The sequence below is a fragment of the Schistocerca americana genome, chromosome 3 (assembly GCF_021461395.2).
Source record: "Schistocerca americana isolate TAMUIC-IGC-003095 chromosome 3, iqSchAmer2.1, whole genome shotgun sequence".
NCBI lineage: Eukaryota > Metazoa > Arthropoda > Insecta > Orthoptera > Acrididae > Schistocerca > Schistocerca americana.
This window is the reverse complement of record NC_060121.1, coordinates 472,176,138-472,200,848: the sequence shown is the minus strand read 5'-3', so window position 1 is coordinate 472,200,848 and position 24,711 is coordinate 472,176,138. Positions and strand designations below refer to the sequence as shown.

At 36.3% G+C, this 24,711-nt stretch overlaps 1 protein-coding gene across 1 annotated transcript in view; it reads right to left on the bottom strand.

Moving 5' to 3' along the window:
- Positions 1-1,512: 1,512 nt before the first annotated feature.
- LOC124605332 (low-density lipoprotein receptor-related protein 6) overlaps positions 1,513-24,711 on the bottom strand; it is a 329,566-nt gene continuing 306,367 nt past the window's right edge. Inside the window, exons 18-22 of the mRNA XM_047136938.1 lie at positions 21,451-21,639; positions 17,344-17,530; positions 12,933-13,245; positions 8,930-9,118; positions 1,513-6,879 (exon numbers count right to left, since the gene is read on the bottom strand). Of these exons, the coding sequence (XP_046992894.1) occupies positions 6,008-6,879; positions 8,930-9,118; positions 12,933-13,245; positions 17,344-17,530; positions 21,451-21,639 (1,750 nt within the window). The 3' untranslated portion in view covers positions 1,513-6,007. The remainder of the gene's footprint in view (positions 6,880-8,929; positions 9,119-12,932; positions 13,246-17,343; positions 17,531-21,450; positions 21,640-24,711) is intronic.

The window sequence follows — 24,711 nt, the reverse complement described above, 5'->3', positions numbered from 1 at the left end:
CCTTTGTCCCACATTGTGAAAATAACCTTTTGCATTGAAATATCCTTAGCAGTATTTGGTACAAAAACAGTCAAGCTAATAACATAGATACCGATGTTGGGCTTCACTTGTAATCAATTTTGCTGTAACATTTTAAAAGATGGGCACTTCTACGACTTAAATAGTCCCCATCATAGAGTTTTGTCACAAATTAAGAAACCAAAAGGCAACTTAACATTCAAGAATATAATTTATAATACAACATCATGTTGCGGTCATCAGTCAAAAGACTTCTGTGATGTAGCTCTCCATACTTTCCTGTCACAAGCAAATCCTTCATCTGTATAAGTACAGCTACATACATTCATGTGGACCTACCAGCTGTATTCAAACCTTGTTGGTCTCCCTCTACAGTTTTCATCTCCCACACTTACCTCCATCAGTGAATTAACTATTCCTTGATGCCTAAAGATATGTCTTAGAAACTTAAACCTTGTTTGTCAATTTCAACTATAAAATTTTGTTGTCAAATTTGAGTTACTACCTCCTCATTAGTTATCCAGTCTACCTGTCCAACCTTCAGAACTATTCTGTAGCACAACATTTCAGAAGCCTCTATTCTCTTCTTGTATGAACCATTTATGATCGTCATTTCAGTTCCATATAAGGCTACACTGCAGGCAAATTATTTCAGAAAAGATTTCCTTACAATGAATTTTAAATTAGATGTCATCAGTTACTTTGCTTCCAAAATAGCAAAACATTTCTAGTGCTTTCAGTGTCTAATTTTTTTTAAATCTAATTCCCTCAGTGTTTTCAGATTTAATTTGATTACTCTCCTTTACATTTGTTTTCATCTTGTTGACAATGTTATAACTGCTTTTCCACATACTATCCTTTGCAGTCAGTGCTTTATAGTCTCTGATAGAATAACGTTGTCACTGGTAAACCTTTAAGTTTTTCTTCTCCCCAAACTTTTACTCCATTCCCAAATTGCTTTTTTGTTCTCTTTACAGTTTGCTCAACATGCTTGGTTAACATCCAAGATATTTTACATCTCTTGTCTCACTTCCTTCTCAACGACAGTCTCCCTTTCATGTCCCTTGATTCTGAGAGCAACAGTCTGTATTTTTCCTGATCATGTCACAGTTATAAAAAGCTGAAATGAGCAGCAATAGAGAAGTTACATAAACTGAAGTAAGATTACGGTTTAATGTCCTATCAATGACTAGGGCATTAGAGACAGCACATGCTCAGTTACGAAAGGAAACTAGTTGTGTTCTTTTTTGATGAAACCATCTTTGAATTTTTGTCTTGTTTCGAGAAATCGTGGAAAACTGAAATCCATATGCTGTCTTCTCTAATGCAAGTTAAATGTCTTAACTATTGCACCACTTAATCTGCAGCTCCTAACCAATGTTCTACCTACAGCAACACATTAATTTGGGGGATGGGAGAGTGAACAGGTTTTCTTTACATCTAACAAGATCACTCACAATATACAAATTCTTTTGAGAATTTATTGCAGTTAGCAATTGCGGCAGCAAGAATATATTCTACAAACACAATGTACACTTATTTACATTTTCTTATATCTTTGACCTTTGTACAGGAATTACAACAACAATGAATAGAACCATGTCTTAAGCTTCACTTTTATGGCACAGTAATTTAAAAACAAAAATATCAACATTTAAATGCTATTTTCAGGAACATTTGACTATGCAACTAATGTACAAGCTCAATGCACGTGATTCTGTATATATACACACATAAGTCCTGAGTAATGTTTTGCACTTTAATAAATCACACACTGAAAAAAGAGGCACTTTTCCATACACATATACAGGGGCGTACACGGTTACCATCATACACAGATTTACATAATGACAATAGGTACCTTCATATTACCGAGTAAGTACTCATCTTTAACTTAAAAAATAAGATGTGCAGCAATTTGGTGCTTTTGAGATGAAATGATCACACAAAATTCCGATACTTAAATATAATATATTTTATGTAAGTATTAGATTTACTGACAAAATATAACATAGCACATACTGTGGAAAATCCAGGATGAATAATGGCAATATCATGAGAAGGATAGATTGCAACTCACCATTTAGCAGACATGTTTAGTTGTAGATAGGCACAACACAAAGACTGTCAAACAAGTTACCTCTGGGCCAAAAATGCTTTCTTCTGAATTAGACAACATAGGGACACACACACACACACACACACACACACACACACACACACACACACACACACACACACACAGAGAGAGAGAGAGAGAGAGAGAGAGAGAGAGAGAGAGAGAGCTGTATGTGCATGTTGTCTTATTCAGAAGCAGCCCTTTTTGGCCAAAACCCAATTTGTTTTACAGTCTTTTTGTTGTTCGTATCTGTGACTCAACATCTCTGCTTTATTGTGAGTAGCAATCTGTCCTTTTCATAATATTGTCATACCACATATTGTCATTGTGTAAACTGTGGCTATCAAATAATGGACCTATACATATCTATTGTCTTAAGAACAATCAGTCACTTTAAACAGGAAATCACAATAAATAAAAGTGAGGAAAGTGTGTTAGATCTTAATATTCTAACTCAATATTTTTCTCTCATAACCAAGGTTACAACACTTGAATTTCTAAAAGGGATCTGACGGTAGATGTAAAGAGGGTACCTTTTATATCAGTCTCTGAAATACAGCTACTGAATACGGGACAAGTAAATATTCAGGTTCCTGTCAATCACTGAATTTGTCTATGAAGAGTGTGACAGATGTGTCCTTACTGAACATTTCAGAATGTCACACTTCCTAAAAATCCAACAGCATGAAGCAAAATGGAATAATTAAGTACACTGCTAACAAAGATAAACACATCTAGTTTATGACACAGCTTATATGCCTTTCAACAGATTTCTTCAGCCTCCAAAACAAATTACTACAATGTCTTTACACCATGCAATATGATTACAAAAATAGGATATGTTATTGTTGCACAACATGTTATTAAAATTATAAATGGCAAATGCCATTTCAAAAAATTGTTCCTAGTAACAAATTTGCCTACAGTTTATTTTAACACTTATTTAAGGCACCCTTTTAGAATTATGTTTAACATTTACCAAATGTTGTATGTGTGTTTCCTGTTTAAATAATTATAGCCATTATTTTGTTTACAATACCTTCAAATAATAGGAATGCCATCCTATAATTTGCATTTCAAAAATTAACCTAATTACAAGAACAATTAGAATATGTCTGCAATTCAGTTCGAAGTCTGATATCTGCGACAATTTGACTAAATGAATACTGGAAATAATTATTTTTAATAAAATATTTGTTACTGTAATTTAAGAGATAAGCCTTATACCACTGAATCTAAATTGGTATCAGTTGTAAATGGTGTGTTGCAAAATAAAATAGACTGTATCAACTGACAACTACAGAGAAGAGGCAAAGACTGAGTTGGTAGTTCTTGCAAATCCTAGGTGTAAAAGGCAATATTAAAAACATATATACACATTTACAACTTGCCATTATAATAAAGGTGAAATACTGAATATAGAGACATGACATGCAAAGTAATGAAAATGGAAAGTAGCGAAAAGAAACTTTAATAAATAAACGAGGAGAAAGTTAATGAGTGTACTTTTTAACATAAATGCCAATGCGGGAATAAAGAAGTTCACTTGTTTCTGTATGTGTAAGTGCAAAGTCTGCTTAGTCCAAATCCACTTCTGATCAGGTTAACATTATACAAATTAAACTGTTTCATAAATTATTCTCAAATTAAATCAGAAGTGAATTCTGTGTGCAAGGGTACAATAACACACAAAAGCTCTGGAGAAACAGAAACTGGTTATTAATTGAATGCCCATAATTTTTTCCATTTAATAAAAGAAATTCATAATGCTTTTACCAATATTTTGAACAGACAGGACTGATATGAATATGCCACATATCAACCCATTTCACAAAGATTTTATCATAGCAGCTCACAAAGTTAAAATTAAATTTACACATTAGGTTACATTCAAATCAACATAAATGTTACAAGCTGTTCTGAATAAGACTATCATACTAACACAGTTAAAGAAATAAACGCCTCTGAAGTATTTCTCTAGCTGCCCCAAATCAAACAGTTTCTGCGATTAAATGTTTTTGTTTACACAATGAACATAAGGCAATATTATGGCACTGCACAAATATGCTTCACTACCGATAGTGTGTTGAGCATAACAGGTAAGAAATTTTTTCCATTAACGAAACATATTAGACTATCATGCTGCTCATCAAAGTAAACGGTAGCAAAGCAAGTTACAAGCATAAGCCTAATGTATTATAAAAATTCTCTCACTGAAGGACAATTACACAACTGAAACAAACAATCATTATATAGAAACTGTTAAGTACAAAAATGTTGAGCAACACACCATTCTGTTTATAAAATGGGAAATTTGACAACACATAAGCCAATACAGCCCATTTCTTGGAAAATTAGCCTCATATAATATACACATGTACATAAAACACACATTTTTAAAAAACACTCTAAATAAACAAATGTACATCATTTTATAAAAATACTTATTATCAACATAATTATATATAAATATACAGAAAAGCTAAATTTCCAACAAGATGAAGTATGAACTTACTGAAACTCGATAGAAATACAATTTTTGATACATTTAGTTTCTAAGCCATGAACATCATAAATTATTTTGATATAAAATTCACATCAATTGTTTCAAATCGCTAGGCTATGTTATTATACATATTTTCAGTGACTGTCCAGCTTCACAGAAGCACATACACTAGAAATGTCAAATTATGCTCCTTAGAGAAACAAAATATATTTAGAGTTTGAAATGGCACATAACATTACATATGATTTATTGATTATTAAAAAAAGTACTAGTTTTTAAATGAAATCAGTTTTAGTATACTTTTCAAAGTGAAGGATCATTTTCAAATTTAGGGAAGACCTTGTATTTGCTGACATTAAATTAATGTGTAAAATTTGAATATAAAGCTCTCACCAATTAATAATGTACCAGAAGGTTAATGTCTACACATATTGCAAATTAACATCGCTTGCCACATTTTTCTGCCTGTAGGTTAAAGTTTATCTCAGGAACTATGGTAGATATTTTGATATGGTTTTCTCTAATAGGTAGACTTATTTATGAGGAAGGTTTGTGTATAAAATTTATTTCTGTTTTGCCAGACAAGTCGTCCACTTTTAGATACCTGTGTGAAGCCAGGGTGAGGCAGGTCAATAGTTGTAACATATAAGTTAATTAGTTTTCACATGTCAGATCTAATACAAAAAATATTTTCCCCATTTACAATGTCAGCAACTACCAGAAGGCGCAGTTAATATTTCATATTTATAATATACAAGAAAAAACGAAGTCTCAATAAAAAAAAGTCTGCTGTGTTAACTAATATTATCAGTCTAATACAATGCAGTCATCACAACATGCTGAAACATTGCATGCAAGTGACACAACATTAATGTCATATAAAATTTTATTTTAACAATTATTAAAGATTAATACTCCACATGTAACAAAAATAATTTTCATATATATGTATATACGTATATGGCATTCACGTTAATGTACAAAGGATATGGCTGCATAGGATATAGCAAACATTCTGCGGTACTTCTTCCTCCAACAATAGCTAAACATAAAAAATTGTTTCAGTCCATATGCTATCATGATTTTAATGAAAACTCATTCATCATATATGCTTAATTTCTATTCAACAGAAAACTCTCACTAACTGTCTTTCTGATCAATATTATAACATAAAACAAAAATTACATTACAGAATTGTTTTTTCACTTACATTCTTTTGAAACACTTCTGCTTTCATTCTTAGCACCAGAAATAATCCTCTTACTCAAACTGATCACATCATGTTGCAGCTGCTGTACTGTTCAGATGTTCAATGTTACAAGTCTGAAAACAATGATGCCTCCAATCCACACACTGACTCACTATCAGCAATCACAGCGGCTGCCGGGAGATGGCACTGGTGAAGGTGGAGGTGGAAGGGGATTGAAGTACGTGGACGATCTCCCTGCAGTAGACGATGGTGATGGGGGACACGAAGTTGGTATTCCGCCTTCACTATGATAGTGAGATCTTGGTGTGGGAGGTGGAGGAAATGGGTCTGAGTCATATTCAGAGGCAGGAGGAGCATAATACCTGCCACCACGCAGTGGATAATTTGAATCTGATTCATCACATACATCAGTGCTACACGGTGTTGGAGGAGGTGGCTGATTAATAGCCCGGTAATGCCTATAGGGTCTATATCTAGAAGCACCAGAAGAAGAGCAACAATAATCCTCATTGTAACTATGGTGAAGTCTTCTTGTAGAATCAGCTGTGGTTGCGGGACTAGGAGGTGGATTCAGTGTTTCACGAGGATAACAAAGCAGAGATGAAGACGACATTAACATTGGAGCAACTACAGGTCCACCACCTTCAGTTGTGGAGCTGGAAGCTCCAGTAATGTGATTCCTATCATAGCTATTTGTAGTAGTTGTACTGCCATTCAGCATTGACATGTGCACACCATCAATCCCTGGTTTTGTGGGTCCTTTAACTAAACGATGTCCATTCTTCTGCAGTGTGGTCACCGTACAAATAGGTTTGGGAACACCTCTTAAAGGCTTAGGTGATAACGGATCACCTGCCGAGTCATCTAGTTCATCATCTAGAGCTATATTGTTGGAACCCATTAAGCGTTTTCGGCAGTAATACAAGAAAAGACCAATTGTTATCAGTGCAGCCACAGCAATGATGACACCAACAGCTAATGCACTTTTGTGTGATTTTTCTGCCAACGCTGGGTCCCCTTTTGAAGCTGTAAAACGAAAATGTTAAAGCATTAGCACATTATTAAGACAGGTACATATTTGTTAAATCTTTGACAAATAGGTTTAGATTCAGAATATTTTATTATAGGCAGCTTTCGTAAAAGCAGGAAAGGGAAAGAACTATACAGGGTGCTGGAGGAAAGAGAAAGTGTGTGTGAGACTGGAGTGGGAGGGCTAAGAGGCAGATAAAGGAACTAGCAAGGTTTTTGGTTACTGAGGTTACAGGAATGAAGTATGTTACTGGAGGAGTTTCCACCTGCGCAATTTAGAAAAGCTGGTGTTGGCGTCCAGAATCCGTAGGGCATGCACTGTGACACAACCACTGAAGTCAAGAACACACCTTTTTCTATGTCATTCTCTATTCCCACTCAAACCTCACAAATGCCTTCTTTCCTCCCAACACACCTACATAGTCCCTGCCACTTATTTGCATACCTCCTGTCCACCCCCCCCCCCCCCCCCCCAAAAGCTTCTCAGTGCCTAGAGATGAGAGTGATACCGTGTGTGTGTGTGTGTGTGTGCGTGTGTGTGTGTGTGTGTGTGTGTGTGTGTGTGAATATAAATCTGAAAAAGGAAGGACTGTGTCCACTTGCCTTGTCTACTTTTAAATGTGCCTTTCTGCTGCTCAGCTCCTCCTCTATGTGGTGAGGAGCAATCTATCCTAATCCTTATTGTTAATAATAAGATTGTAATTTAATTTTTGAGTTTCTGGTATTCTAGTTTTCATTTCCTTGTGTAAGAGAATTGTTTCAAAGAATGCAGAACTCTACTATGAATTTAAGTATCCATCATAAACTTTTCTTGGACACTGCTTTCATAATCTTCTGCTATGGTCATATGCCGAAAGGAACACACATTGGCCTGCAAATGTAAAATTCTTGAAAATAAATTTGTGGGTTGGTGGATCAACTCTGAGTACTATGCTAAGGACAAACAATGGTTGCAAAATTATGTCGACAAGTTTGTTTAAAGGACAACATAATGTAAGGCGCATCAAATCTGAAAGCAAGCCGTACACCCAGAAAAGTTGTGTTTGGGATTCTTTATTAGCTCTCTCATGCTATTAAGAAACTTGTCTTTTAATGTCTTTTTACATATCTTATGCAGGACAAGAAGAGGTGACACCAAATATTGAATGTTTACAGTTAAGTTATTTTACATTACTTCAGTCTCATTTTAGTTTTATTCCAGTGGCTGTAAAACTTTAAATGCTTAGGTTTCCTTGTATGCAAGTTTTTAGTGAAACCAACAACACAGAACTTGGGAAACCTGAAAAAATTCTTTTACAACTTTAATCATGTCACTGATACAAAATTACAAGTATTGCATTAAATACTGTAATCCCATTGCTTTGTATTGCTTGGAATACATTATAAAGAAATAAACAATGTAAAAAGCTCAAGTTGATCACACATCTCAAGTTCATTCACAGTCAGATCCACATGAGTTCAATTTATTTTCTCTGCAGCTCCACAAAACCAAGTTATAAAACATTCATTCGGCATCATCTACCACACAAAAACACCAGAAATAATACGTAATGGCCAACAGCACTGATGCTAACAAAAAGCCAACCAAACATTGAGTAGAATAAAAACTGAAAAATATTTTGAAACTAAATACACCCTGGATAACATACAAAAACCTCACATACTTCAACTACATAATGATATATCTTCAATTCTGGAAAAGACTACAACAGTCATTTCACTTCTTCAGAAATAATATGAAAATCTGACGATGTTCATTTCTCATTCTCTTCAAAGGTATATACTTTAGTGCTTTCTTTATCAGTTATTATGCATGGGAAAAAGGAGCTAAATCGCAATAGTAAAAAGCTCAATTACTTTGTAGATTCTATACACATATCAGAAATGTAGAAAGGATTGTACCAATTGTTGATGATTCTAATACAAGAATAATAAATATAACCTGGTTGAAAACACACTGATGAAGCTCCTAATACTGATAAATTTAAAAACTTAGTGTTTTCAGATACTTTAATTTAATGTGAACAACACAACAATAAATACTCACATCCCAATATACAAAGAGCATGGGCTTCATCACTGCCATCATTACAGTTTTTTATACCATCACATTTCATTGTGTTTGAGATACATATTCCCGTATCAATACAAAGAAATTCATCTCTTGACTTGCAACAATGTGATTCGTCAAAACCATCTGGGCACTGTGGGGTACCATCACATACCCACGCCTTCTCTGTAGAGAAATAAACCAAAAAAATAAGAACTATTAAAAATAATCAAAACATTCATCTGGCAATCCAAATATTAGGACTATGTAATTAAAACAAACATCATTTCTGCAGCATGACAGATAACACTGTGTAACATTTACAGAAAATAATATCCTGTTATAATTTTGAAATGTTGTAGACTGCTAGTTATAAATGTGTAATGCTGAGTTCATCATCTTTCATTTGTTCCTTTAAACAATGGTATGAATGGAGAGATTGTTATTCGCCACATCACGTCACAGCAGCCAAAGACAACAGAGGCCTTAAATGTGAGAGTTTAGTGTTCTTATTTGAACCTGGATTTCTCCTTTGTTATTTAGTGTGAGAGTATGTAGAGTTATACAGATATGCATCTCATGAAAATTTATCTGCTGATAAAAATATAACAAATCTAATTTCAAACTGAGAAACAAGAGCATTCAGGCTTCACTAATTTTGGATGCAAGAGATAAAAATGACACTTTTGAGTCACTTTTCACATAATTCTGATTACTATGTAACATTATTTCCATGCTACCCAGATGATGTAGCACTGTTTTTGTATGGTAGTCAGCTCAGCCGATTTCCGGCGGCCAGGGAAAGGAGTGTTCTGCTTGAAGAGGATGGACTGGATTTTCTACAATCCTTCTGAATGGTTGGTTTCACAGGGAGATAAATTTTGCCATTACAGCCATGCAGAAAGGGTTCTAAATGTCCTGTCAGATGGCAGCACCTTTCACTAGTTCTGTAGGCAGGAGTAAAGGAATGGCCAATGACAGTGCCTATTGTTTGCTCCTGTTTTCCAGCTGACTGAAAAGCCTGTATTTTAAACAATTTTGTGGAGTGGTGGGGAGCACACAAAATAGAGGAAGCCAGCCATCAGCCCTTTTGGGTTGGGGTGGCAAATCATGACACCTCTGTGCTGGAATTTTTATTTGAATGTATCGGAGTTGTGGAGTGATGGATCCTCCCTGATCAACTAAGTCACATTTCTGCAACAGAAAGCTGACAAAGTATTCGGAAGTGCATTCCTCTGTGCGGGAATTAATTACAGGTTGGACATTTTCCTGCTGTTGTTTGTGACCATTGCGGAGTAACAAGTGTGGACTTTTTTGATGAATTATGAGGTCGGGGTGAAAAAGGAGCCAGTAGCTTGGCTACGGTTAGTTCTGGTCAATTGGAGAGTAGTGCTTTTGGGTGACCTTTTCTCTGTTGGCATTGAACTGTGTTCCCATCTAGTTGTTAGTTGTAGTCAACAGTAATCACTAATAGATAGTTGAAGGTATTCACTGAACAGTTAGTGGTGAATCTTTCCAATCCACTGGTCACGTCTAGGAATCTTACATGAAAGAAGTTAAGTCATCATCACAAGGAATGGATTAGCTAACACTGGTGTGGCACTCTATGAGTTTTGTGATGTCACTTCTGCTATTTCACATTGAGGAGCCATTTCATTATGTGAAACACAAAATAAGTTCTGTAATATTTCGGCACATGCCACGTAAAATCGGAAGCAGGAATGCTCCCTAAATCACATGCAGAAAGAGAGATGCCATATTGTATTTGTCATATCAGTAGACATACATATTTGGTGGGTTTTACGTTAAACCTTACACTCAATGAGTATATGTTGTTTGTAAGCACCTGCATATTTAATGTCTTGGGAAAGAATCATTATTGGTACAATTTGTTGTAATAAAATGATAGGAAACTTCTGGTGATTAAAGAATTCTCATATCATTATTTTTGTGTTATAACTCTCATGTTATGAAAATAAGCTATTTTAAGGAAATGGCTCAGAGAAGATTCATGAAAAAATGTCGTTCTTGTTGGGATTTATTAGAAACATCAATAGATAACAGTTTGGCAATTAAAGCCTTTAAAAGACCACAACATAAAAAACAGCTAACCAATAGCAAAGCTTTAGTGCAGTGTAGTTAGTAGATGTGTCACATTACAGAACAGAAGGTAGATCAAAATAGGATTCGTGTCCCACTATATCCAACCTTTTTTTTTCTTTTCCCACCCTTTCATTTTCTAAAATGATTGTGATATTTTCGTATGATACAAACAAATTTATGTAGTATTTGATGTTGTGTAAATTTAAGTGCACACACTGTAAGGAACAAGTTTGTTCAGTTTGGTGAATTTTTGTAAGTTGACATTCTTACTGACTGGACATGTATCTTACCTTTTTGTCTTGTTACATGTTCATGTATACTAAAGCTTTAATTTATGTACACCACAAAAAGAACAACATGAGCAACATATGCACAAGAGAGGAAATTTGTATTTTAATAGGGCTAATGTAAGAAATTTATACTTGCCCATTTTTGTGGACAAACTGTAAGGTTTTCTAGCCAAATAAAATCAACAACTCCACTAACTGCCACTGGAGAGCACTGGGAGCACAAATGACATTTACCAGCTTATCCTGCATGCTAATGGCAGTATTTCTCATAACACTGGATATCCTGTCTGCATGCATGTCAACCATAGTTGCCTTGTCTCATGTGACAATGGCTTTACGTAGCAACACAGCTTTTCATAATTGACTGTGGAGCTAAGAGACGTATAATTTTGTGTCAAAGGTCAAAGCGAGGCTGGCAACCCTTATTTCACCTGACTGAATAGTGCAGCACAGTAGACAATCTGGGTCCATGAAATCTGATTAGCAGTACATTGCATCACCAGTCTCATGCTCCACATATTGCCAAGAGCACGTCGATTCTGGCTGCACCTGTGAGTGTGACTTTGCGCAGCACTACGGAAGCATTGAGAACGGACAAAAGGAACTGTAAAGGAGATAGTGATAAGCCTTGCAATGTTTCAAGAATTTCTGCATAAATTCTAGAACCACTCGGCCTTTGACCATCTCGAATGCATGACATTTTAAATGTAACTTAGACTACTGTAGTGAAAAAAAAAGGAAGAAAAGTTGAAATATTGTTAAATGGATGCTCGTCTTGGACTTGGAGAGGATAAGACGTGTATTCCGATCCAGGATGAGAATGGACTTGGTTTTTTAAGCCAACTTTCTCTTATATGTAAGTGAACTTTGTTTCTAACCTTTGGATATGCGAAGAGACTTACTTGACAGTGTTTGCTTACGTGGATAAGAAGATTTGTAAAAGTTTTGATATTTGAATATACATCTTTAAGTGAAGCAAAAGAAACTGTGTATGTCTGCTTATTTTTTTTTTTATAAATAGAAAGAGTCTTGAGAAATACCTGTTCCTAGCAAATATACTTCGGAGAAGAAGAGAAAAGGAGGTTACAGAAGCAAGCCAACCAGCAAGGAAAGTCAGCTGACAATGTCAAGTAAGTCGTACCGTTAAAGAAGTGGGAGTTTACACACATACTTCACCACTTTTAAGTTGTCCAAAGCAAGAGCCTCCCACATGAAAAAACAAATACAGGTTTGACATGCATCATCAGTGGAGCTACCTTTGTGTAATGAGAAACAAAGCTAAAAGAAATTATAACAATGTCTTAAAATATCAATAATCTGAGGAAAGTTTATAGCTGACGAACTGATGGCAAGACTTTAGGAATGACACAAGTGACAAATCACAACATTTATGTTTAGTTATATAAATAAATAACTATATTGATAGGAGAACAATACTTTTTCCACAAACATTCTTGACAGAAGGTGGTTGATTTATATATCAGTTAAATCTAGAGACTTAATTCTAAACAACTTATAGTGGCTTTGTAATAACCCTACCAGATTTTGCAGATGCCAGTAAACATAAAGAGAGAGATTATAAATTTGTAAATCATGAAAGACGGTACCAATGCATCGTCCACTCTGGCATTTAAATTGATCTGGTGGACAAGCAGGACAATCCTCTTCATCACTGCCGTCAGCACAATCCTTGTGACCATCACAGCGCCAAGATGCAGGCAGACAGTCCTTTAATGAAATGCTTCCTGTGGCACATGTAAAATGATCTTGCCCACATGCAGGTGGTGGAATGCATGTTCGTTCATCATCCTGCAGCCCCAAACCAGCTGGGCAACCACAGGCAGGACCATCACTACCAACTGCCCCTTGCAACTGCAGGCATATATGAGAGCATCCCTCGCATGTCCTTTCCACATATAACTGTAAACAAAAAGAAAATTTTGTTGGCCAGAGAGTCACAAGTTTCACTTGCATACTGCCAGTGGCAAGGGATATGAGAGGATTAACAGACCTTCCCCAGTCTGAATAGCAAGACAGAAAATATTTAGTAGTACAAATGTAATGTGGAAAGTTTTGACAGAATGTAAATAATTTAGGAGTAAAGGTAACAACTCAGTGAACAGCATAAACAATACTGAACAGTTATTTTGCTTTCAGAGAAATAATTTTTTTACTCTCTCTCTCTCTCTCTCTCTCTCTCTCTCTCTCTCTCTCTCTTCATTGTTATATTTGTTTCACATATAATGCATGGGTGTTTTGGTTGAAAACTTCAATGTACAGCAGTCTTTCCCCTATGCATGCTGCAACTCACTCCTCTGTATGATGAGTAGCAAACTCTTCTTTTCATAATATTCTCGTTATTCCAAATGAATGTAAGGACTTCGGAAACAACAGGAAGCTGCCTGTGAGAATTTTATTACTTTTTCCCTTGCTTTCAATATTATTTGAACTCTAGCAGTAGTGAGCTTGTCTACACTGAAAGGAACTATTTAGGCAAAGTAAAAGAAGAACAAGTCCAAGAGCTTTTCAGTAGAATGGTATCCATTAACAATGAAAATTTACTTCATGATCTGCATTATCTACACTTGTTTTATGAATCTACAGGTGTAAACAATGAAATTGAACTTGTTTACAAGTGCAAGCAAACCTGTTTTGAATGCACACCACAGATGCAATTGAGCAGAATTTTTCTAAAGTACTGATATATGTACTTAAGAACTCAGTATAAATATTTATTTGTTTATTAATTTATTTTTCCCTCTTAGATGTCCTTCCACGTGAAGTTTGTTGTCAGCAGTCAATCACTATAGGGAAACAACAGTAAGATTCACAAGTTTAGTACTAGAAGGACAAATGACTAATAATATTAATCACTCAGTCTTTGGATTGGCACAGAAAGGAGTGAGGCATTCAGCCATGAAAATCTTTGACCATCTGCCTAGTAATGTACTGAATTTAGTGTTTAAATAAACTAACATCAAACACAAAAGGAATAATTTCTTAATGTCTATTAGTATGATTAGTGTGTGTGTGTGTGTGTGTGTGTGTGTGTGTGTGTGAGAGAGAGAGAGAGAGAGAGAGAGAGAGAGAGAGAGAGAGAGAGAGAGAGAGAGAGAGAGAGAGAGAGAGACATAGTTAAGTATAATGAACCATTGTATGGATGTAAGAAGGAAAAAAAATATCCTTAAGAAAACACATAAACAGTCAGCTTTTTGCCATACTGACTTGTTCCATATCATAACAGGAGGTCACAATTATGATCCACAAAATATGAAAATGACTAACATATCCAACTTCAGTAAATAGGAGACAAATGCAATACGATCAAATTATTGTACTCATGACAATAGTTTATGAGTACCATCCTGTTGAATATACTAATGTGGATGGGTCAGTATTTTAAAATCCATTCAATTTCTACAAGCACCAAATACACACACTGAACATATGACAATGGACATACTGCATGAGGAGCAATGGTGTTACAGAGTCCAAGTATGCTGCTGCGTCTTTTGTAGAAAATATCAGGACCTGAATTCTATGAATCTAACAATATTGTGACTTCCATTCTAGAAAAGTGCAAGTGTCTGTACAACAGATTCGAAACACTGTAGACCTGATCTCTCTAGTTTTCTCAATGCTTGAGATTAATAATCAGCTTTCCATTGTTCTGCCATGTTACTGATACCATTGTTTCTACATCTGAAGGAGACAACTGGGTCAGTCATCAAAATAGTGAGCAGAAAAATGGCAACAACAACTTGGCTGAAACCCTGAAAGCACACTAGTAACTGCTGACACACATTTATATTCTGATAATAGCAACTGGATTTTCTTCCCATATGCAAATGATTATTTCAGTTGCTTCCAGAAATTGATGTATTAACAAAAGTATCACCAGAGTACAGCATTCACATCTCTCTTCACCTTTCAGTATAATAAAATAGCATTAAAACTTTTACTTTGGTGTGTATCCACAGACCTCCCAAGCACACCTGCATTTAGTTGTCAAATCTGTTATCGTTAATGCTAATTAACCATACTTTCTGCATTTGGTCTTATACTCTAGAGGGAGATATAGTGGTACAATTACCAGGTGTACCGGTATGAAATGAGCGTCTTTTTTGAAAATGAAATACTAATTTTGAATTGAAAAGTAAAATCATTTTATTCAAAGTACTGACCATTGCTTTCTATACATTTTGACCACCTTTCTGGCAATTTGTGGACACCACGTCAATAGAAATGTTCGTCTTTTGAAGCAAACCAATCAGACACCCAATTTTCAACTTCTTCGCAGGAATCAAAGTGTTCCTCAGCCAATGCGTGTCCCACTGATGAAAACAAATGGTAGTCGGAAGGGGCAAAGTCTGGTGAATACAGCGGGTGGGGTAGCAGCTCCCAGCCAAGCGTTTTGATTGTATTCTGAACCAGTTTTGCTTTGTGTGCATGTGCATTGTCATGTAAAAAAATTACTTTGTCATGTCTTCTGGCCCATTCTGGTCTTTTTTCGATCAATACATAGTTCAAATTGATCATTTGTTGTCTGTAGCAATTAGTATTCACGGTTTCACCAAGTTTTAGAAGCTCATGGTACACCACACCTTTCTGATCCCACCAAACACAGAGCACTGTCTTCTTGCCGAATTGATCTGGTTTTGCAGTCGATGTTGATGGTTGTCCCGGATTAACCCATGATTTTTCCCCGTTTAGGATTTTTAAAATAAATCCATTTTTCATCGCCAGTAACAATTTGATGCAAAATTGATTTTCTTTCATGTCTTTGAAGCAAAATTTGACAAATGGTTTTTTGGTTTTCCATCTGTCTTTCACTCAATTCACGTGGCACCCATTTTCCACACTTTTGGATCTTTCCCATAGCTTTCAAATGGTCAGAAATTGTTTGTTGTGCAACATTTAGCATTGCTGCCATTTCCTTCTGACTCAAAGTATCATCTTCATCCAATATTGCTTGCAATTCAGCGTCTTCGAACTTTTTTGGTGGTCTTCCACGTTCTTCATTTCTTACATCAAAATCATTATTTCTGAACTGTTCAAACCATCTATTGCATGTTGCTTCTGATAGAGCATGATCACCTTATGCCTCGACAAGCATTCGATGCGACTCTGCAGCACTTTTTTTCCAAATGAAAACAAAAAATTAGTGCTTTCCGCAAATCATCACTTTCTGGTACAAAATTCGACATTGTTAACACGACGAAAACATGTGATGTTGTTTGTTCCATGACTGGATGTATACTAAATATCTTTGACAGATGTCATACCAACCAAACAAAAAAAAATTAAGGCTCGTTCACAACAAATGTTCCCTATCGACACATTTGTATCTTAACGCTCATTTCATACCGGTACACCTGTTAGTACCCTCTACCATACACCATAAGGTGGCCATTTGTACAGTTGTAAATGTAAATGGGACTATTCATGTCTGGAGTAGTAGTGTGGTGATACAAGGTAAGTGTCAGCCACAATAGCACACTGCAATGTTATAGAATTGGCAGTTACTATATTACAATAGTTCGGGAGATACTTGGTCGAAAGTTCACTTAGTTTGAACCACTTGACATGCTGGATTCACAGATTAATAGATATAGTGTATTAGACTAGAAGCAGTTATTTCTCATATGCAACTCCAAAACTGCTTAATCCAGTGTCAGAAAAATCTAATGCTATTGTAAGAAATAGCACAATTAAATAGCATAACAGTTATAACTAATGATATTCAATTCCCTAAATCAGAACAGTATGTTTACGGGGCACTAATTCCAGAAAATCAGAATAAATACAATGAGGCTTCAAAAAATATGCCCACAGTTTTTTTTCTTTTTTTGTGATGTCATTACAAAGCCAGCAGCTTTATACCTATGTTACTCAAAAGAAAACTTTACAATTTGGTTTCAATAATACTCCACTATTCTAGAAATATTTTTTAAGCACAGAATACAGTTACTTTTTAGTTGTCCTTAAGTTAGAATATTCTTTAATGTCTTTATTTACCTTTTCATCAAATGGAAGCACAGCAACAAGTTCAGTGAGATGAGATGCTCTAACAACAGCTTCCTGATGTTTGCCTGTGAGTTTATCTGCTCGTTCTACTTGTTGTTGATCACCATCAACCCAGTACAAGTAGTCTCCCCAAACAGCAAGATGCTCTTTAACTACTACTTCTGCCAATACCATCCTTCTGAAAAATAGTTATTTGCTTGGTTAAAATTTGTACATATTGTGAACTATTCTTAGAGTTACTTCTGGCATCCTCAATTCTACTTTCCAACAGTGTACTTAAATCCATAGCTGTTTTTGTTGGCCTTCCTAGGTAAAATTACTCAACATTACAGAAGTCAACATGTTTTAAAATAATGGTTAACACAATCATCTAATTGATATTGTTGTCATTAAGTTAACAAAGCCTAAAACTGAATCAAAGATGATGTTATTTTTGTAAACTAAATTAAAAGAATATGACATTTTAACAATTAAATATATCTTGGAGAAGAAATGCAATTACATACTCTTGGAAAAGAAATGCAAAATCCAGAAATACATTCTCTGAAGTTCGTCCACTTTCTTCTTTATAGCACTGTGCAGCTATTTCTCCATTTGCACTCACTTTCTGAAATATCTCTGTCAATACTTTTTCTTTTACGTCTTTGAAAATGTCATATCTCTACAACAGTTAGTTTTGATTTGAGAGAAAAAAAAAACAAGAGTTATTGGCTTTTAGCATCATTTCTTGCTCATTTCTGAATGTTATCACCAGAATTTTTAGATTTTTTCGTAGCCCAGTGATTTATTCAGTGCGCTATTTGAAACAGTGTCAATGGTAATACATTGTGCATCCACTTTTCCAATTTTTGACTTCTTTCTCTTGGCAATCTGTTTACCTTTTTCCTAGGTATCGGGATTCTTTCACCGGTAAAGCAGAATCTTTCTCCATTTTTACATCCACCACATATTTATACTTCTTTTCTATTTATTCAAGACATCATTTTTTTCCTTTTTTAGTGATCTGACTCCTGAAAATGTCAAATAACACTATCAATCCTATGAACTAATTTTTCTGCCTTGCTTACTTTCAATCCAATGGACTATGCCAATCATCATTCTTAATGATGCTTCATTTTCCATCCACTGTCAGCCAGGCTTTGAACTTTAACTTCCTTCATTCCTTCTTCAACAGACAAGATACAGGTATACAGCAAGTATAAATTACACTACTGTCTAACACAATTTACGAAAACTAGAATAGCATTACGGACTCCTTGAAAGACAGAAAACAAAATTTAACACAATGCATACAGAAGAGAGCATCTCATTACTAATCTCTGCTACTCTATCAGCAAGCTACTTGAAAATTGCACATAACCAAAATAGATTTGTTGTTTATCATGAGAAACATTCATCTTCATCTTTCCCCAGTTCAACAATTGGTAAGCAGGTGTTCTTATTGTGTGCCTCCAAATACTACATTTTCAACAATCACATTTCTAAAAAAAGTTCCTACAACACCCTTAGAAGCCAAATGGTATGTAATGTGATGTTATTTTTAGTAACAGATGTTTAAAGTTGAGACACTCCAGAAAATTCAATGAACACCTTAAGGAAAAAATAATTATTTGCACACTTTTGAAGCTTTACTGCCTACCTTATCCAGAACATCAATGCTGAATTCTGTCAGTTAGTAATTTTTCATAACCAATTAAAAATCATGGTTCACAGTGACATTCATAGGAGCACTTAAATGGCAGGTAGTAATCTGTTATGCGAGTTGAACATGACTACGAGTCTACTCAGAGTCTGTTTCTAACATACTGTAATTGTTCATTCTTCTGAATAACAATCTTCTTCATTATTTTGATTAACTGGCTTCAATGTTCTTGCAGCTTCATGGTCTGAAAGTATCTGGCAAAATTCATCATGTACTCGTGGCAAAAAAGAAAGCAGAGTCTGTAACTCCCTATACTTTGTACATTTTAACTTACTTTATTCATTTCTTATTTCTAGAGATGGGAAGACACTGACATTTCTGCTGCAACAATGTGCTTTCTCGTTATTAATATTTTGAAAATCTTCCAGCTCTTCATTGAGGGATACTTTGTAAAACAACATGAAGGGTGACTTCTTTAGAAAATGCAGCCACTGCATTTGTCTCAAGCCGTTCACCAAGTCCTTGAGATAATCATTGTGTCCACTTAGTGTGATGAAATCATTGTCAGTCATTGAATTTCCTGATGGCCTTGGAAATAAGCAATGGCCCTCATCAAGTATAAAAATTTCAAGTATTTTTCCTGGCATCCTTCTCAATAATTCCACAATTTTGATTGCATCTGACCATAAACAATTAATTTTTGAACTACAGTTTAAATGTATGTATTCGAACTTTACAATGTATTTACTTTTATTTTGACCTTCAGAATTTTCACTAAAAGCTGTGATGTGTTGAACTGATGTGGGCAATTTACTTATGCAGTGCAAAACACAGGAAGCATCCATGAGCAGCTTGACTCTCATGCCAAATGTACATTGTTGCAACTCCAGAGACAAAATCGTGTACACAAAAACTGTGGGTCCACAGCTGTCTTGCATAATACACTGTTGCAAGAGGGAGTGCCTTGGACAGATCAAAACATATTGCTGTTTTTGAACTATCATACTTTGAACATTCTTTGGTCCTGTCTTTTGCTTCACTAGCTGCCTGTGACTTATGCAAATGTAATTCTTATTCAAGAGTCAGCATCTGAACATTTTTGGTTCTCCATGAACCACCAAGTTCTGCAAACTGTTACATGTCACACAATTATCAGTACAAGACGTATGGAAACCCAGATTGAAGGGCATATTGAACATAAATCTATAGTAACACTCTCTAATAGTGGGAAAATTATTTTCTGCCCAAAACTCTTTATAAATTTCAGACATTTTCCACAGATGGGTCTTATTTTTATAGTTTAAAAAACAAAAATAACATTAATATTATGTAGGAAATAAAATAATAACAATAAATCATGAATAATCAATATAATAATTTTAAATTAAATATCTTCTGTTAAGCACTCAGCCAGGAAAACAAAGAGCTGTTTGCTATCACACGGTAGCCGAGAGATACAAGTGCACTTATACCCTTTGACCTCCTTAGAAAATAGGAGATAGTCTTAGCAGTTTTCCTTTCAGCTACTAGATGCCAGCACCGTACTGCTTGTTACTTGTATCTATTGGCCACAAAGATTTGTGTCGGCTTTAACAACTAACATCTACACTTGCTTCCAAAATTTGTCACTTATACCCCTTGGCTTTTAAGGGTCTGTATTTCAGTGCTAAAACACTTAATGAAGAAAGGCGATGGAGTGGGCAGTAATAATCTCTAAAGTGAAGTGCTGAGTGGCAGATTTGAACCATCATAAACAGAGATGACTATATGCAAGAACAACAACCTGCCACCCAGCATGTTGCATGTTGTCTTACAGGGAGCTGTGATCTCTCCTTTCAATCATAACTTGCACAAAATATACAACTTTCCACTGTCATAATACAATACATTAATAATGTATTTTTGTGTGGCATGTGTGTGTTCATAATTTTGGAGATTCTTACTACAGGACCACTACTGATAATATGTAAGGAAAATGACAACAGCTTATCTCTGCCAGAAGAAGATTCACAATAACCAAGTTGCTACAGATAGTGACCCACAGTTTGTTAATATTAAGTTTTTCTTTCACATATAGCTATTGCAAAAGTAGCCTCTCACGACACATTTTTCAACAGTACTGTCACAAAACATTTTAAAGGTTTATTTTTCAATGAATGCATTACTTTCATTAACACTGTTCATACATTGGAATTTGTATACAACCAAAAGAAAAGCACAATACTATCGGAAAAGCAGGTTTTCTCAACTTTATGTTTTATTTCCAACCTTTCTTCAAGTCACTGTACATAATTTCTTTCGAAATACTCATTATTGAATAGTATATATTGTTATTAATACTCAAATGAAAAATAGAAAACTAATTGTTTGATTAAAATTAATTAAGGCAATTCATCAATAATACTGTCACGTGTGGTCATAGTTCTCCTGAATTTACATCTACATGAAGGGCTCACCTTTCTCTCCCATCCAACGTAGCTCTCTCTATTCCCCTAGAAGAAGCCCAGAACACCAGGTCATCCAACCTATCAACAGCCAATGCCATTGGATTCTTCACATCTGATGCAATTATAGTTTTCTTTTCACCATCAACACGGGATCGTCTAACACTTGGTTCAGCCCCAACATCAGTCCAAAACAGGAAACTGTAATTCAGGAAAACTTTCATCATCACCACACAGACACAGAGAAGTCACAAATCAATAACAACTATATTTTCTCAGTCTGCATCTACAATATAATAATAATAATAATAATAGTCCACCCACGCTCTATGCTCTGTTATATCTGTTACTAAAGGATTTTGACTATTAGAAATGAAAAAAAAAACTGAATATTCTACAGTACCAGTCTTTTTTTATAATTATGATATTATTACCTCCGCTGACAGAAAAAGTTATCAGTTCAATGTAAGAGAAATCTGTAGCCAGTGAGGTGAGTTAATGCATACAGTGTGTTTTTCAGTAGATGTTACAAACCACATAGAGCTTGGTACTCCTTGTCAGCAACTTTTGAATGTGAAGCAGATTCTACTTGTATTAGAGTGTGGAGTAGCATCTGGGAACAATTACAAAACACTGTGAATTTTTGCTCGATTTCTGGGCTAAACTTTGCCCAACCAGTTGTTCATGCAATGTGAGGGCAATCTTTCCAATCATTCACTAGTTTGCAAAATTAGGTTATGAATGGATTGTCAGATGGCATCTTCAAACAGAAAATTGATTTTTGGCTGTAAAGGGATTGTACCAATGGTAATGGCCACAACTAAGAAACAAATCACTCATTCTGCAGTCCCAAAGTGAACCAGTTGAGATGCATATTTTAATGCAGGTATCCATGATTTTATGGCATGTTAGCTGACAGGTTTTTATGAGTTTCAAACTTGACTATATAATCATTTATTGGTTGTTATATGGTGGCAGTCATTTATCAGACGAGGAAGCTATGCATTAGCTGAAGGAGATGCTGGTCAAATACTTTACTAGATCTACTGAAGTGGGGGAAAACTAGATTGTACACAAGGAAACAGATGTGAAATTTTTCTATGGCTTTCTGTTGCCAAAGTGTAACCACCTGCTGATAGACAGCAACACAGAGATCGTTGGAGGGAATGGAAGAACTAGTGGGCCAAGCTACAAGGACTGCAGGCTTGGCAGCGTCAGTGCTCATTTCACATCAGGTCAGCATGACCATTGACCCAAATAAACATTACAGGGGCTTCATGAAGAAAGAGCAACTGAAAGCTCTCCTGGACTCATTGCACTAATGGATGGACAGTGTACAGCACACAGAAGCTCTGTAGAGCACTGAGAGAGTTGGAGCAGAATACATAATTGAAAAGCCTATGTTGCCAGATGCATTGCATGGCCCGATACAGGATGAAGAGCTCTGCTGTAAATACCGAGCAGTGTTCCGGAAGCCGACACTGAAAGTCATCGGTGCCAATGACGAATGCACACCCAACACCACGGTCAATCTGAGAGCCATCAGTGTACATGAAGTTACTATCGCGAGGCTGGAGTAGCATCCCTAGGAAACGAATGCAGTACAAGGTGAACACGGGCTGCCACACACGAAGCAAAGGTAGTGAAGGGTTCACACCCATCGGGAAACTCGCAGCTAGCGTGAAGTTAAGCTGCTGCACCAATATCTGAAAGCAAACTCCAGGAGGTAACAGAGAAGAGGGACATGACATGTACTGGTGATCAAAGGAGTCACTGAAGAAGGAGACATAGGATGGGTAGCTAGACATGGCAGACAAATGATATGCATGTCTGCTGAGGAGAAAAATCACAGCTGTGTGACAGCAGTTGTTTGGTAGCTTTGGCATACAGACTCTCAACTGAGCTAATGTAAAAGGTGCCAGTGGCCAAACAGATACCCAAACCACAAATATCTTGAAAACTTGGTCTTTTAAAAATTCCTGAATGAAATGTGGCATGCAGCCTCAGAAGCCCCCAGGTGTAGGGATTACTGAGGATACCAGTCCTTCAGCAAGTGTCATGGGCTTTCTCCAAATTGAGAAACATGACCATAGTCTGGTATTTCCAGAGAAAACCACTCAGGACATGGGCTGACAAAGTAGCGAGATGGTCAACTGCAGAACAGTGCGCTAAAATCAACGTTGTGCAGCGATTAGTTATTTGTGAGAATTGAGGCACTGCCTGGCATGAACCATACATTCCATCACCTTGCAAACATAGCTGGTGAGAGAAATGGAGCGGTAATTAGAAGGAAGGTATTTGTCCTTACCAGCTTTAGATATGGGTATGACAGTGGCTTCATGCCAGCCTCGAGGAAATGGCCTCTGCCCAGATGAAGTTGTACATATGGAGAGGAAAGTGCTTGCCAGCAAGAGAAAGGTTCTGCAACATCTTAATGTGAACGTCGTCCAGCCCTGGGGTGGACAATAGGGATAAAGTGAGAGCATGATCTAGCTCACTCATAGTACAGGTGGTATTGTAGCATTAATGATTCTGAGAAGAGAAGGGTATTGCCCGAGCGTAATCCACTCATTTCCATTGGAGGAAGGCACGATGATAGTGGATGGAGCTCAAAATCTCAGCAAAATAGTGGCCCAAAGTATTGGAGATAGCAATAGGGTCCATCATGACATCATCGGCTATGGATGGTCGGGACAGAAATTGGGGAATAGACCTTGGCCCCAGAGACCCGTTGGAGGTTGGGCCCCATTATGGAAGAGGGTGTGGAACTGTTAAAAGAACTAGTAAAGGAAATACAGCTAGCTTCTTTGCTATCGCAAAGAACGTGATGACACTATGTGTGCAACTGTTTATGAGGAATGCAGTTTGCCATCGTAGGATGACTTAAGAATGCAGAATGTATGTCACAGTGCGCAAACTGCACTGCGGCATACCTCAGTTCACCAGTGGAGAGTCACACGGTGCGGTAAAGAGGAAGTGCGAGGTATTTTGGCATAACCACAAGCACCGGCACAAAGATGAAGAATGCAAGAGCAGAGAAGGCTGTGAGATGACGTCAGCCAATAGTACGCAGACTAGGGCAGCACCACAACCCAGAGCAGCCTCGAGCTGAAGAGAATATAAGCGCCGCTCCGGGCAGCCTCGGCTGCACAGTAGTAGACCCAGCACTACAAGAAGCCATAGAAAAGCGTCATCCTGTTATACTGAGTCTTGTGCCATATATCAATTGCTTACATAGGCATTGTATATAGCAAAGGACAGTGATTATTTGCA